The following is a 14,894-nucleotide window of genomic DNA, read 5'->3' on the forward strand; positions in this document are numbered from 1 at the left end:
CTTGGCTTATTTGTTCACTCCTAATTCCCAGTTCTTAATAAAATATCTCCTACATAGTAGGGCTTCAATAATACTTACATAATAAATGAGTAAGTGTTTTTTTGGCTTTCAAGTTGGCATTTGGTTCCTCACATGCTATACTACTATATTTTCAGGGACTTTTTTTTTTTTCATTAAATTATGCCATAGCAGATACATATTTTTTAAATTTTCTACCTACTTGTGGCTTATTTTGTTTGCTTTGCTTTTGTTTTGTTTGATCAAATAGTAATGAAAAGGTAAGAAGCATTACTTTTAAAGGATGACATATCCTGGCCATGTCCCAGAATTGTGTTTTGCTTGGTTGCCCGTCGATTATTTTCAAAAGCAAGGGAAGAAGAGGAAAGGTTCTTCAGAAATTGCCATCCAAATGTCTTCTTTATCTTTCCTGCTCCATCACCTTGGCTTCAATAGTTCTGAACCTATGGACCTTTGCTAAACCTGTTTCTTGAGCAGTTCTTCTCTCAGCTGTGTTCTGCTTATCATTTCTTAAACTTTTCCAAAGCTTTAAGGTCTGGTAAATAGATTTGTTAGAGAAAGAGGAATGTTCTTGTTTCAAATACTTAAAATTCAGGAGATTGTTTGGAACAAGTCTTCCTGGCAACAGAGAAAATAGATGTTGCAAAAACTCTTAATCTGTGTGTCTGATTCCAGCATCCTCAGTGAGTGTCCATATGACAGAAGCTTGCAAATTATAACAGCTGTGGCAGCCCCACATGTGCAAAGCATATCGACTCAAATTCGAAGTTCAGGGAAAGGCAGCTTTTGTCAATATCTCATGCAGTCATTCTTAAATTAATGATTATTAACATTTCTTGAAGCACAAACATCACCATTCACTCATTCACTTCATAATATAAAAAAGCAAGAAGTACCCTGAAGGTGGAATGAACTTACTCCTTACTGAGGACCACAATGTTTGCAGCGTGTTGACAATCTTTCTTTAAAATTTCCAGAGAAAGAAATTCCTGATTGTTTCAGGATAATTTAGAACTTATGCAAAATAATTTTTATTGCTGAGCTATAGAAAAGACTCCTCATTCTTTGACCCGATTCATTAAAAATCCAAATTGTTGAAACAAAAAAAAATCTTCCCTTAATTTGTGTTTTGAAGGTGGCCAGCATGTAGTAAATGGGAAGTCCACTGTATATCTAATCATTTAGATTTAACCTGTGATACATTTGAATTTATTTTGCTTTACATTGGTTATTTAAGAGGTTATGTAAACCAATCTGCAGACTTTTCTTAAATAACCTATTTCTAACTAAATGTCAGGTATGCCACAGTATGCTTAATGTTCAAATGTTCAAAATAACTTCTTAAAATCCAAAGATGTAGAATGCACCAGCAATAAAGTAGTTGATTTATGAAAATTGTTCATTTTCACCATGGAGGGGTTCTCTAGACCCAACTTTTTGGATGTTATCAAATATTGGTGGTTGCGAATATACAATATGTTAATTACAGGAAACTTTGGAAGTATAGAACTGAACAAATGGAAAAAATGCACATAATCCCCTGCTACAGAGACAACTACTGATTATATTTATAAACATTATTCCAGCATTTCTATATGTTCATATATGCATCCTTTAATTTCAGGATTTTTTTTTACTCCAGCTCTTTGTTTTTGGTTGTGCTGGGGATTGAACTCAGGGCCTTGTGCATGCAAAGCAAGCACTCTACTACCTGAGCTGTATCCCCATTCAATTTTTTTACTCTGCATAATATTTTGTCTTCTCCTTTTTAGTCCAACAATATTTTATACACAAGACTATGTCTTAAAATATTTTTTCTAGGGGCTGGGGTTGTACCTGAGTGGTAAAGCCCTTGTCTGGCATGTGTGAAGCATTGGGTTCAGTACTCAGTACCACATAAAAATAAATAAATAAAATAAAGGTACTGTATCCATCTACAACTAAATATATGTATATATATAAAAAGAAAAAATATTTTTTCTGAAAAATAATTTACAATTGTGTACTATACTATAATAATGACTAATATTTAATACTGAGTGCTAGTCTTCGTTGTCATTTAATTATCACACTGATTCTATAGGGCAGGTGGCATTTTTCTTTTCTTTTTTTTTTTTTGGTGGGGGGCTACTGGGTACAGTGGTAGAGCCACGGACACTTCTAAAACTGAACTGCATTCTAACCCTAATTTTGAGTCATGGTCTTGCTAAATTGCCAAGGCTGACCTTGATCTTGCAATTATCCTGCCTCAGTCTTGTGAGTAGCTGGGATTACAGGTATGTACCACTGCACCCAGCTGGACAGATGATATTTTGAAGACGAAGATCCTGGGGCACAGAGAGGTTAAGTCACTTGTCCAACTTCCTATGGCATCTAAATAGTGGATCTAGGATTCAAAAACAAATAGTTGTCTTCTGGCCTGTTCACTGAAGCACTAAGTATAAAAGATATAACACTGTACGATAATTCATATAACATGTCTTCTACTTCAGAGCATTTTGGGGTTTTATAAATAAAGCTACACACACTTTTTTTTTGCATATTTCTGATTATTTTGTTAGTTAATAGATATTTATTTCATGAAAGGTTAAGACTTTTTTTTTTTTGGTGGTACTGGGGATTGAACCCAAGGGTGCTCTACCATTGAACTTTGTCTCCAGCCCTTTTAATTTTGACACAGAGTCTTGCTATTTTATACCTAGTGCTTGAGTGAGCAGGCTAGAAGAGAACTATTTAGATTTGAATCCTAAGTCTACCACCTAGAAGTCAAAGGAATTTGGACAAATGACTTAACCTCTATTGCCAAGGTTGGCCTCGAACTTGGGATCCCCCTACTTCATCCTCCTCAGTCGCTGGGATTATAGTCATGTACCACTGTGAAAAGAGATTGTGACCATTTCTTTGCACCAGGGATTGAACCCACTCTCAACCACTGAGTCACATCCCCAGCCCTTTTTATTTATTTTTGTTTTGAGACAGAGTCTCACGAAGTTGCTTAGGACCTTATCAAGTTGCTGAGGCCAGCTTTGAACTCAAGATCCTCCTGCCTCCGCCTTCAGAGCCGCTGGAATTACAGGCATGCAGCACTGTGCCCAGCTGTCCTACCATATTTCTGAAAGGACCATTTTAACTATTTAACTTTAACTTATCCTTTCTCGATAATAATTTTATTCTGGTGTCTAAAAATTCAACTGTAACACTCCATAGGTGGTCAGAACAGACAAATGAGAAATAAAAATGCTTTATGCCATAATTACTTTTATTTTTGACAGGTCTATCTATAATTTATTCAGAAGATGTGGTTTTGTTTTCTCTGCAGGATTCCTTAAAATATATTATGTAGTAGATCTCAATATATATGTTTGAAATTCATCTCCAAATGATAATTTCCCTTCACCTTTTGTTTTATTTTAAGATAGCTTTCCTAGTCATTTTCTTTTTTTTTCTTTTTTTTTTTTTTTTGGCACTGGGGATTGAACTCAAGGGCATGAACCACTGAACCACATCGTGTGTTTCTCATACATATTACATGTAACAAAACATTTTAGAACAGGACTTGAGAGTCCTAATACCCTCTTCCCATGAAATTAATTGTCCCTCCTTAACATGTTTATAATGCTTTACTTCTAATTCTTTTCAGGTGAGCACACACATATACACGAACACACACACCATTTTGGTCTTTACCTATACTTGTGAGCATATCCTTGTTTCTTCCACGGGATACTATAAGCTCTTTGAAGACTGTTATTTTGCTCCTGTCTCCAGAACCAAGCACAGTGCTTCCTGACACAAAACAAGCACTTCACAAATATTGTTGTGAATAAATGAATGAATGAAAAGCAGAGCACAGTTCCATGGACGTTTAGAAGTAGGTGTATTTTATATTTGTTGGAACATTGGAAGTTTCATGGAAATGATGACTTTGGAGCTATTCTTTGAAAAGTGTGTTAGTGGAGAAGGGAAAAAAAATAACAGAATGAATCAAACAACATTACCCTATGTAAATTTATGATTACACAAATGGTATGCCTTGACTCCATGCACAAACAGAGAAACAACATGTATCCCATTTGTTTACAATTTTAAAAAAAAGAAAAGTGTGTTAGTCTTTAATGTTCTCCCAGTCCAGCAAAAGGGGTAATATGATCAAGAGTCAGGAGAGTTCAATTTAAGGTCTTTGGGGGAAAAGAATAAGTAGCCTACAATTTGGGGAGGGGGGAGTGGCATATCAAGTCATTATTATCAAGGTAGGTTAGGTCAAGGAAGGTTATGAATTTAGGGTAAGAAGTCTGGACTTCATTAGGCAAAAGAAAGCCAAAAAAAATTCTTTTGTGTGTTTGCATTTTTTTCCTGAGAGGTCACAATACCAGAGTTATACTTTATCAAGTAAAACATGGTAGTGCTCTGCTAGATGAATTATCTGTTAATTAAGGTAAAATAACATCTATAACAAACTCTAAATTTCAGTGGCCTAGCACCACAGAAATTTGTTTCTCTCATTCAGCATTCCAAAGTGGGATGTTCCTGGTTGCTGCTGAATCTACATCACATGGTAACTTGTGCCCATCAAGTGGTTCTGCAATTCCCAGAAACCTTTGTACCTTCTGTTGCATTCAGTCAATGGAAGGGGAAAGAGACCTAATTCTTAGTTCCTTTAGTTCACTAATGGTATCCTCCTTTTTTACTTCCATACCACTGCTAAGAACTATTCATGTGGATGCAAGAAGTGCTGGGAAAGATAGTCTATGACTAGAGAGGCAAACCCTAACAACTCTGCTATGTAAGGACTGGTGATTACAAACAAGTCTTTGTGGGCAGAGCCATGTCTGTTTAAAAGAAAAACACTAGAATGGGAGACTGCCAAGTAGCCTTTGCAACAAACCTACCTGAGCAGAAATTCAGACCCAAATCAGAGTAAAGATATTAGGAATGGTCAGGAGGGAGAATTACTGAAGCAACTCCAGATCAAATATAAATTGAAAGAATTTCATAATAATCTGTAAACTGAATGCTTATATTTCTGAACTAGTTCAGGTCCTCTCCTAATTCCTCTCTGGGTATTATTTTGTGTTCTCAAAACAATGAGGCAGTTAGTCCTTGTCCTCATTTAGGTCAAGCAGCTCACTGAGCTGATGGTTCTCCCTGAAGCTATTAGGATAACTCACCTGCATCACCTAGTCCCACCTTCCTTTCCTAAAGAAAGATGAGAACAATAGTGACCCACATGTTTATACTGATTTACCAAGAGTTGATTTATATGTCATTTCTTCCTCAGAGATCTTAAATGCAGGGTTTACAAAAACATGATTCCACGAACCTTTGATTCTCAGAGAAACGCTGGTAATATTATACTCGTCTTTCTCACTGATTTGCAAGAGGATTAACTAATAAGGATTTTGAGGCATTTTGCTTAATTTCATGATAACAAATAATAGGAAGACCTATTCTCCTAACCTCTTTGCTTTCACTGGAAAAGTTCTGGGCTTTTAATTTTCACAACATTTATTTTAAGAATTATAATTTTCATATTAATTTGACTGTGAGATGGCAAGATTAATGAACTTTGCCCCTGGGTACTCGGTGATTATTTTTCTAATTTCTAAACAAAGAAATAAATAAAGATAAAGAGCAATGGTCCCTCATTAGCTAACTCTAAAATTCCTTATCCAAATCTGAGGTTAAGAGCAGCCTCTGTTTTGTTTTGTTTAATGTAGACACTTTCTATAGGAATAAACAGATCTCAGCTGAGTGAGCCTGATCAAAATGAACTACCCACAATTTAACAGGAAAACTGGCAGAAAAGAGCAGAGAAGGGACCAGAAGGAAACGTCAAAGGGTTTTTCTGAATGTATGAAATAGTTATCTCAATAGCTGCTATTTGATATTGGGAAGAAAGTGCCTAGCAGAGAGGTCCATTCATGGTGACTCCAAGGAGGAAAACCAAAGTCTCCACTATGATCAGCCAGCTGGGCCTCAGCAAACAGCATGTCCTCTCCTGCACCATTGGTCTTGTGCATAGGATGCCCCACCTCACCCACCAGGGACTCCAGGCAAAATGGCCTCACTGTGGTGGGAAAGAGACTGTCAGGGAAACAAAGTCCTTTTTGAAGCATAAGGGGTGGGAGAGCTAATGAATTTAACACATGGAGTGGGGTCATTTGTAGCCTTTCTATAAACAATGTTTCTCTCAGATTATTATATTTTGAATGGGAAAGGATGAATACAAGCTTTAATCTTATTGAAGACTTACTTAGCAATTGCTTAAATTCCCTTCTGATCTAAATAACAGTCATTCCACACACTGTTTAACTACAAAGCCCTTTCACAAAGGCTTATCCATTTTATCCTCAAAGTCAGAAGCAGGCCAGGTATCATTAGTTCTGTTTTACTGATGTGGATGGCAGTGGGGGGTGAAGGGTGGCTAAGTAACATCCAAAGAATCATCTGATTTAGCTATTTGGTCTAGTCCATTCTCTTCAAAATTTTCCACAGGTAGCTCAAAACTGCTAGGCATGGGGGAAATAGGCTGGATTTGGATTTGACATTTTTCTACTGCTTTGGATCCTGACACTGGTGAAAAATGATCAGGTAAAAGGCAGGCTGCAGGGGAGGACAAGACAGCAGGAATCTGTACTGCTGGATAATCAGTGCCTGAATCAGAAGCATTTGGTTGCAGTGTGCACTGTTTCAGTAGTTCTCAGATAGGAAATTCCCTACTATTCAATTATTAGCACACTGGAAGAAAGAAGTAAAAAAGCCACTACTCTCCACATTATTTGGTTCTAGAAATGTATCCAGGAATATAAACCCTGAAGAGAAATATATGCTTGAACACTAAGAATGACTCAGTGTAGGACCCAAAAAACTTGGGGTCATACAGGTCTGGGTTGAAATTGTGGCTCCACTAATGAACTCTGCTAGGTTGGCCAAATGATTTAACCTCTGCACTGTGGTTACCTCATTCATATATTGAGGACAATTATAGGGCTTACCTCATCAAGTGACTGTGTGTTTAAAAGACAGAGTGCACATAACACACCTAACTCAATACCTGGCTATTATTATCATTACTGACATTTAACATACCTTTCTCACCCTGTCAACACCAGTGTCATCTTCTTCTTAATTATACTTGCTGACTAAAGGATTTGCCATGTAGTGTTAACTCCCTTCCCTTATGAATATGCCTCAAATCAAATGTAGTCTTTCTTTGGAAGATGGAGAGCCATTCTCTTGGGACTTTCTAAAGTGCCCAGTGCTGTATCATGGAACTGCGGGTGCTTCAAAAGACATTTCTGGATTAATGCCACCTCGGTCTGTAGCTCTTGTCTCATTTTACTTTGTTACTGAGAGGTTCAGTGTTATTGGAAATTTCAGTGGAAAATGGCCTAAAAGTGGAAAGAAATGGAGGAAGGGGTCCCACTGGAAAAAGTAGGAACCTATGAATCAAACTGGCCTATTCTGGATTTCTCCTATTCATTCATTATGTCCTTAGCATAAATGGAGAAAACAAAATAATTTTCATAGAGTTCGCGTAGTATAGGTTGGCATATGAGAGAAACGCAGCAAACGCTGTCTCTGCCTTTCTTCCTCTAGACTGATGACATGAATGAAAATCAAAACTTTTTTGCAGGGAGGTTACTGGGGATTGAACGAGGGGCACTCAACCACTGAGTCACCTCCCCAACCCTATTTTGTATTTTATTTAGAGACAGGGTCTCACTGAGTTGCTTAGTGCCTCGTTTTTGCTGAGGCAGGTTTTGAACTCATGATTCTCTTGCTTCAGCCTCCTGAGCCACTGGGATTAGAGGCTTGCACCACTGCACCCGGTTCCTCAAAACATTTTTAAATGTTCCTTTCCCATACAGCTGTCATTACTAGACTTGAACCAATGCAATTACCTTTGCGATACCTAAGCCATGTTCATACATATAGGCCAGATTGAACATGGCTTGAGCACTCTGATATTTGTCAGCTGCAATGCTGTAATGTGTGGCTGCTGTTTCGTAATCTTTCTTAGTTCCGTAGCCATAGTAATGGTAATCTCCAATTTTTACTCTAGCAAATGCATTGCCTGGTAGAAATATAAGAAAGAGAACAATCATAACTCAGATGGTTCACTTGTAAATTCCCAGTAAGTCAACCTAACGATCCTTGAAAATACAAACACACACACACACACACACATTCAAAAACACAGAATCAGAATTAGATATACTTTATAAAATAAAAAAATATACCACTTGATGCTAGTTGTCTTCATTGTAGGTAACATTCATGGTGCAATATAAATGATCGTAAAGAATATTATAAATTTTACCTTTTAAATTCATTTTTTGGGAGGCAGGTCAACTCTTGGGAAACTGGAACTCACCCCTTCCATTCCTAGACTCCACTCCTGGAGACCTGCTTTTCTATATCACTGATTTCTCCCTCTGTACCTGATTAACCCTGCTGGCCATTCAAACATGCTCTGGTATCTTCTAGAAATAAAAATAAATGCTCTCTTTATCCCATGGTATCTCCTAGCTACTACCACTTTTCTCTGCTCCCCTTTATGATTGACCTTTTCAAAAGTGTGTTCTATGCTCACTATCTCCAGACCTTCACCTCCCATGTATTCTTCAACACATTTCAATCTTACCTCACTTCCCATGTATTCTTCAACACACTTCAATCTTACCTCTGCCCCTTACCCCATGAAAGGGTTATTTTCAAGATGGTTGATGACTCCCATGGAACCAAATCTCTGTCCTCATCTTACTGTACCTCCAAGCAGCACTGGAGTCACAGAACACATCTGCCTAAGAACTTTCCTTTCTTGGCATCAATAGTATGGCCTTCACTTAATTACCCTCTAATAGATATAGAAAATGAAAACTCCCCAAGATAATGTGGACAGGGAAAATAAGGCCATGCACTGACAGCCTTCATCTCCCAAGACAAATGTTTTCCAGGTGCCGACTACAGACAAGGAGAAGGTGTTTTATCATCCCTAAAGTAACCATCTCTAGGAGGTGTTAATCTCCTTCAAAGCAAATCCTCTCCAAACACTGCCCACAGACTCTTGACCCAAAGAATCTCAAATTCCTCAGTACCCAATGAAACTAATATGTTTACCAGATCATCCCTCAAAATAACCTATATAAAATTTTTTTAATAAAAAATAATAATAAACATATAAACTCAGTCTCTTTCTTTGTTCAGTGACTCACAGTGGATCCACAGACACCATTTCATCCCTGCATCCCCTGTTCCATTGTGAAACTGTTCCTAAATAAATAGCTGAGATGATTCATGAGGTTTGTGTCTTTCTGTGCTAATACCCTTCATCCCTTTTCAAACTCTTGCCCAACTCCTTCTCTACCCAGTTTCTAAATGTTGGCATGTCAAGAACTTCCTCCTAACAACTTATTTCTCTTTCTTCTTTTCTCTCCCCCACCCACTCTCCTTTATCTCAACTCTTTCTCTAAGACACCTTATCTAGTCCCATGGTCATCTATATGTTAACTATTTCTGAATTTTTATCTACAGTCCTATCTATTTCCAGGGCACAGACTTTTATATATAATTCCTTCTTGATTGCTTGGATTTCAAACTTAAGATATCCAACAGAGATTCCTAAAATTTTGTACGCTTTCCCCCAATCAAAACCATCAGTTTCTTCCCTAAATACTAGCCCATCACTGTCCACACTATAAATCTAGGGAAATCATTCATACTTTCTCCTTTTACCTCAACTCCATCATCTAATTCCCAAGTCCTGTTGGTTCCACTTTTAAAACACACATCTCTTGACATCTCCTCCACCATCTAGTTCAAGGCTGGAATACTAGAGTAGACTTCAAACTTTTCTGTGTTTTTTTATCTCCATTTTCAATCCATTCTCTACACAGAAGATCTTTCTAGGGTGATCTTTTTATATTGCAAAATAAAGTCATCTTATTCTCCTGTTTAAAATCCCCACTTGCTTCACTTTGTATTTGGAATAATATCCAGTTCTTTACCTGATCTACGAATCATACTTAACATGTCTCTTACCTCCCTGACTAACCTCACTGCATGTCACTAGGAGTCTAGAAAATTCTAGACTCCTGGCCTTCTTAATAGTCATTCAAACACAATAAACTCATCCACCTCAAGGTCCCTGCACAGGATTCTTACATTCAGATTCCTCAAGTCTCTCTGCCTACTATACCTGAAATTCTTCCAATTCTTTACAGGGCTGGTTTTTTATCATTTGGTTCTCAGCACAAGCGGCACTTTCCTTCCCAGAGCCTTTCTCTGACTACCTCGCTTAATGCAACCCCTAAGCTCCTGCCTCAATAGTAATCCATCCCATCTCCATGCTTTTATATCCTTCACAATACATATCATTGTTATCATATTTATTCCCTAGTTTATTTTCTCCCTCATGAGGGCAAAACTCTTAGTCACTGAAGTCATCTCAGAACCTAGAATGGTATAAATATTCATGGAATGAATGGATAGACATGGCAGAAAATGTTTTAGAAAATGCTTTCCTCAGGGGTTAAGAAATTTAGGATATTGTTCTCCAACAAACATGAATATGTCAAGGAGAAAAAAGCCACTTGACCTTTTCAGAAATGTGATATCAGTCTTTTGAAGGCCACTTAGGGATGACTCCTAAGTAGAATTGGGTCCTTATATCTATTCTTTGGAAGAATATTAACTGAAAAGATGAAGGAAAACACATCTGTGACATTGATCTCAGCTGCGGCAACCCTTCGCATAGTCTAGATTTACTTGGAAAAAAAGAGGAAGTATCCTATATGGTATGGTCTGAGGTAGATCATTAAATGACATATGGGACTCCTTTCAAAGATTTCTCCCCATTGGGCCTAGAGCAGTGCCTAATTCCTTTGGGGAATAAAGTTCTTTTAATCTTGTAGAATCCCATTAAAATGTAAATATCATTAGAAAAGTCATTTTTAGTTCTCTCAGAGTAGAGCTAATGTTATAAAATTCCTTAAAGTGACAAATGAGTTATCAGGGTTTGTTTGCCATATGCTTCAAAATGTATAGGCAACTGGGAGCATTTCTTTTGGGAATGGTACTGGGAATGGTACCAGGAAATAGTCCTGGAAAGGCCTGGAGAGGTAAGAGGTCCATGGAATCCTAAAAAAAAAAAATGCAATCCATCTCTAACGCTGTCCTAAACTGCCTTCCTTTGCCATAACCACAAAGGGAGCGGACTCTCCTGGGCATTTTCAAGCTTTACAAGCTCTAAGCAGAATCCCAGAAGTCTCTGAGATTGGAAGACAGTGAACAAGCTGATTCTCAAAGGATTCAGCTCCAACTTAATGAGCGGGACCTACTAGGGGCATGTGGCGATTCTAACAGGCTCCCGGGAGTGATCTGTTGACAATAGAGGGATTTCTATTTCAGTTTCATGGTTACAAGGTGGTGACTGAGTCCTGATGGCTCACTGCCCTCTTCACATGAAACAACTGCTAAACGAAGCACCACCAGTGACTAATTGGAAAATTTCATTATTAGATTTCCAAGCCCCCAAGCGAGCCACTCAGAGTCATATCTGGGGACATTTAATGCCTGACCTCTCTGTGACACATAATTAGTTTTAGAGGCCTGACTTTTTTATATTAGGGAATTTGTTTAATATTAATGTCCCCTCATTTTCAGTGCCTCTTTTCCTTGGTCCGGTTCACACCATTTCCTGTCTTGAAATAAACCTGTATTTGTTGCAACTGAGCTGATTTGCCATGGCTGAGCAGTTGCTAGTGTTGTTTTCCCACTCCAAATAAGGTCTTTATTGCATTTTAGAAAGCAGAGGCTTTTTAAGAAGGGAATTTCTCTCTAAAATTGCACTGATGGCTTGCTGCTGTTCTACTGGCTCAACCAGATCTGAGAAGGCACCACTGTGACTTTTTCCTCTGCCTCATATTAACATCAGCTGAAAATTATTTTTTAACCCATTCATTTCCTGTTAAAAGGGATGATCTGGTCTTAGCATGATGGGATTTTAAGAAACTTAATTGGAAGCAAAATTGCTCTCTTATTGTAAGAGTTCTTCCCATATGTAAATGCCAATTGTGACAGTTTTAAAATATTGCTCTACTTTTAATAATATAATTTTAGGAGAAAAATGCCACAGTGATGCAAATGCCTCCTGTCAATGCGGTTCCCACCAATGGTATTTTACATTTTACTGCATGTAAAACCAATAAGTGGGAGGGATAGGAGAACTCCAGGTAAGAGAAAAGGATCTTCCCACTCATTTCTGCTTTGTTTTTGTTTCCTTTGGTTTTGTTTTCAGTTCAAACAAGTTAATGGTTATAGTACATATCTGAGGTTTGTAGTAATCATCAATGTGATATTTTAGAAGAGAAATCAAATGAGTCTTAGATACATATTAATTTTGCCTATAAACTCATAGAGGCATAGGTTACATCTCTGATGAGTTCAGTAAACAATTCAGCAAATGAGTGACTGAAGCCAGACTAAGAAAACTGTTCTTAAGTAAAATTATCATGTTTCAAACAACTGTTCTGGTGCCATGGAGACAGAGCTATAAAAAAAAAAATTCCTAGGGTTTGCAAAACCAAGGGACTTTGAGAATAATGAAGAAAATAAATTCCTGAAAATGACCTCTAACATCAGTATAGTTCATATGATAATCTATGTGCCCAAAAACATTGCTGAAGCAAATAAGATGAATAATAGTGGACAGAGACCAGGTATTTTCTTATTTTTATCTAGGTTTTATACCTTGAATGGCAGCTCGATTCCATAGAAGAAGTGCCATTGGATACATCTTCTCTTTTTCAAAAATTTTAGCCTTTTCTAAAAGAAAAAAAAAAAAAAAAGACATTCCATTAAGAAGGTTTAAAATGCCTCTGTAGTAAAGTCATACATGCATATGTATGATTAGAGAATTTTTAACTTATCTTACTAGATTCCAAAATGAATGCTGAATTGCTTTGAGCTACTTCATACCCCATTTCTGCAAGCAGTGCATACTGAACAAGAGAAGAATCTATATCACCATCCTTATACGCAAAATAAGCTGTCAGGAATTTCTCAGCCCAGTGGCCTAGTTCACAGACACCTTTATAAAGCTGTATGTGGGAAAAGAAATCAAGCAGACTAGTTAGCCAGTATATTTCATCCCAGGAAAATGATAATGAAATCTATGTTCAGCACCCACTGGCTGATCAGGCAAGAATTTTAAGCCGAATGCATGGCTTTTGCAAATTATTTAGAGAGAAGAGTTAATGCTTTTTATAGGCACAGAAGTTACAAGTGTGTGTGTGTGTGTGTGTGTGTGTGTGTGTGTGTGTGTTTGTTTTTGTGTTTTGTCTTGAGAGAAACTTCCTCAAGCTTACTTTAACTTTGCATAATAAACTTTCTTGACATGGAGGATATTTGGCAGGACAAGAATGCATTGAGTTCAGGGTTGTTTGTTTGTTTGTTATTTAAAGGGCCTTTGTGGGTACTGCTGCTCTGCATGGGCAAGTTACAAGGCCACAGCTGATGTGAAAAGGAGAGAATGAAGGGAAGACAGTGCCTCAGGGTATAGGTGACATAACTGCGAGGGAGGTGTGCAAAGCTCTGCAGGGACAAATGTCAGCTTAGCTGAATAGCCCTTATGTAACCAAAAGAGGTTAGCCATACATAATTCATTAGGAAGTTGGCAAAGGAGCAAATCTAAAGATAGATTATTAGCTGGCAGCTTTTGAAATGAGTTTCAGAGGGACCAGATTGCAACATGGAGGTATTTATACTGTTGCAGCGGACATATTTAATAAATCAATGAAGGGCAATAGGTCCTAAAAGCATTTGAAAAGTACATTATTGGCTCAGGCTTAAAGAATCCACTTTTTCAATTGTCATCCAAATCACCAAAAACCTAAGGACTTGGCTTTCTGGGAAGAAGTGGGCTACGTTTTCTAGGCTAAATCAAGCCTTTCGTTTCCCAAGTAGCAACTTCCAATCCCACTAGAAGTGCCAAATTGCCCTGGTGATTTGATTGAAGGCTGAAACAGAGCTCCTTAACCGAATTCTGAGGCAAGTTCTGAACGTGATGAAAAGCCAAATGCAAGAGAGAGGGGATCATTGCTTTTTCTCCCTTTCCCAGTCCAAGTTACATCACTATTTTTCCTCTCTGGTAAATGTCAGTGTTCACATTGTCAATGGGAAAGAAAGAGGTAAAAACCATAAAATAAAAGGCACCAACAATTTAAGGACAGTATCACCTCTCCTCTGTGTAAGAGATGATAAGAGCTTTAAAAACAGCCCAGTATTTACCTCCACAGCAGTCCTGCAGGATCTTAACACTCCTGTTCCTGTTGCATACATCTCAGCCAGATAATAAATGGCAAGGGGCTGCCCACTCTGGGATGCCAAGTAAAATATTTGAAGGCAAGTTTGTAATCCTTCCATACTCCAGAGCCAGCTGAAAATGAAAATTGTTTTGAGATATTCCCTCTCTATTTTTTTACATTATAATCTATGAATGTAATAGTCATAGTGACACCTGTTAGTTTAAATAGGATAGGAAAGGCCAACCAAAAGTCAAATCCACTATTTAGGGGTGGTGGGGGAAGCTGAGTTAGGGTGTAAGTAAAAATTCAGAAATGTGTGAACTTGACCTATTCAGAAAATTAAGAAAAAGAAGTTCAATTTCATTAAAATATTTCCTCAATATTGTATAACTCGTTAATGAAAAGGAGACCAAGTGGTGGTCTCTAAGGACCAGGAGTTTCACCATGATGTGCTCACCATCCTTGTCACCTTTCCATGCCAGGATACCGGTATAGCTTATCCAGTCACAACCATGGAGCATGGAGAAGGAAATTCCCAGCTCCAAGAAACCCATCTCTGACCCAACT

General features: G+C 37.7%; 1 protein-coding gene across 1 annotated transcript in view; it reads right to left on the reverse strand.

The window, feature by feature from the left end:
- Nucleotides 1–14,894, reverse strand: part of Sel1l2 (SEL1L2 adaptor subunit of ERAD E3 ligase) — a 72,576-nt gene that overhangs the window by 1,975 nt on the left and 55,707 nt on the right. The window contains 5 exon segments of the mRNA XM_047541794.1: nucleotides 7,923–8,095; nucleotides 12,772–12,846; nucleotides 12,956–13,121; nucleotides 14,311–14,414; nucleotides 14,417–14,458. Coding sequence (XP_047397750.1) covers nucleotides 7,923–8,095; nucleotides 12,772–12,846; nucleotides 12,956–13,121; nucleotides 14,311–14,414; nucleotides 14,417–14,458 — 560 coding nt within the window.

Source organism: Sciurus carolinensis, chromosome 2 (assembly GCF_902686445.1).
Source record: "Sciurus carolinensis chromosome 2, mSciCar1.2, whole genome shotgun sequence".
Taxonomy (NCBI): Eukaryota; Metazoa; Chordata; class Mammalia; order Rodentia; family Sciuridae; genus Sciurus; species Sciurus carolinensis.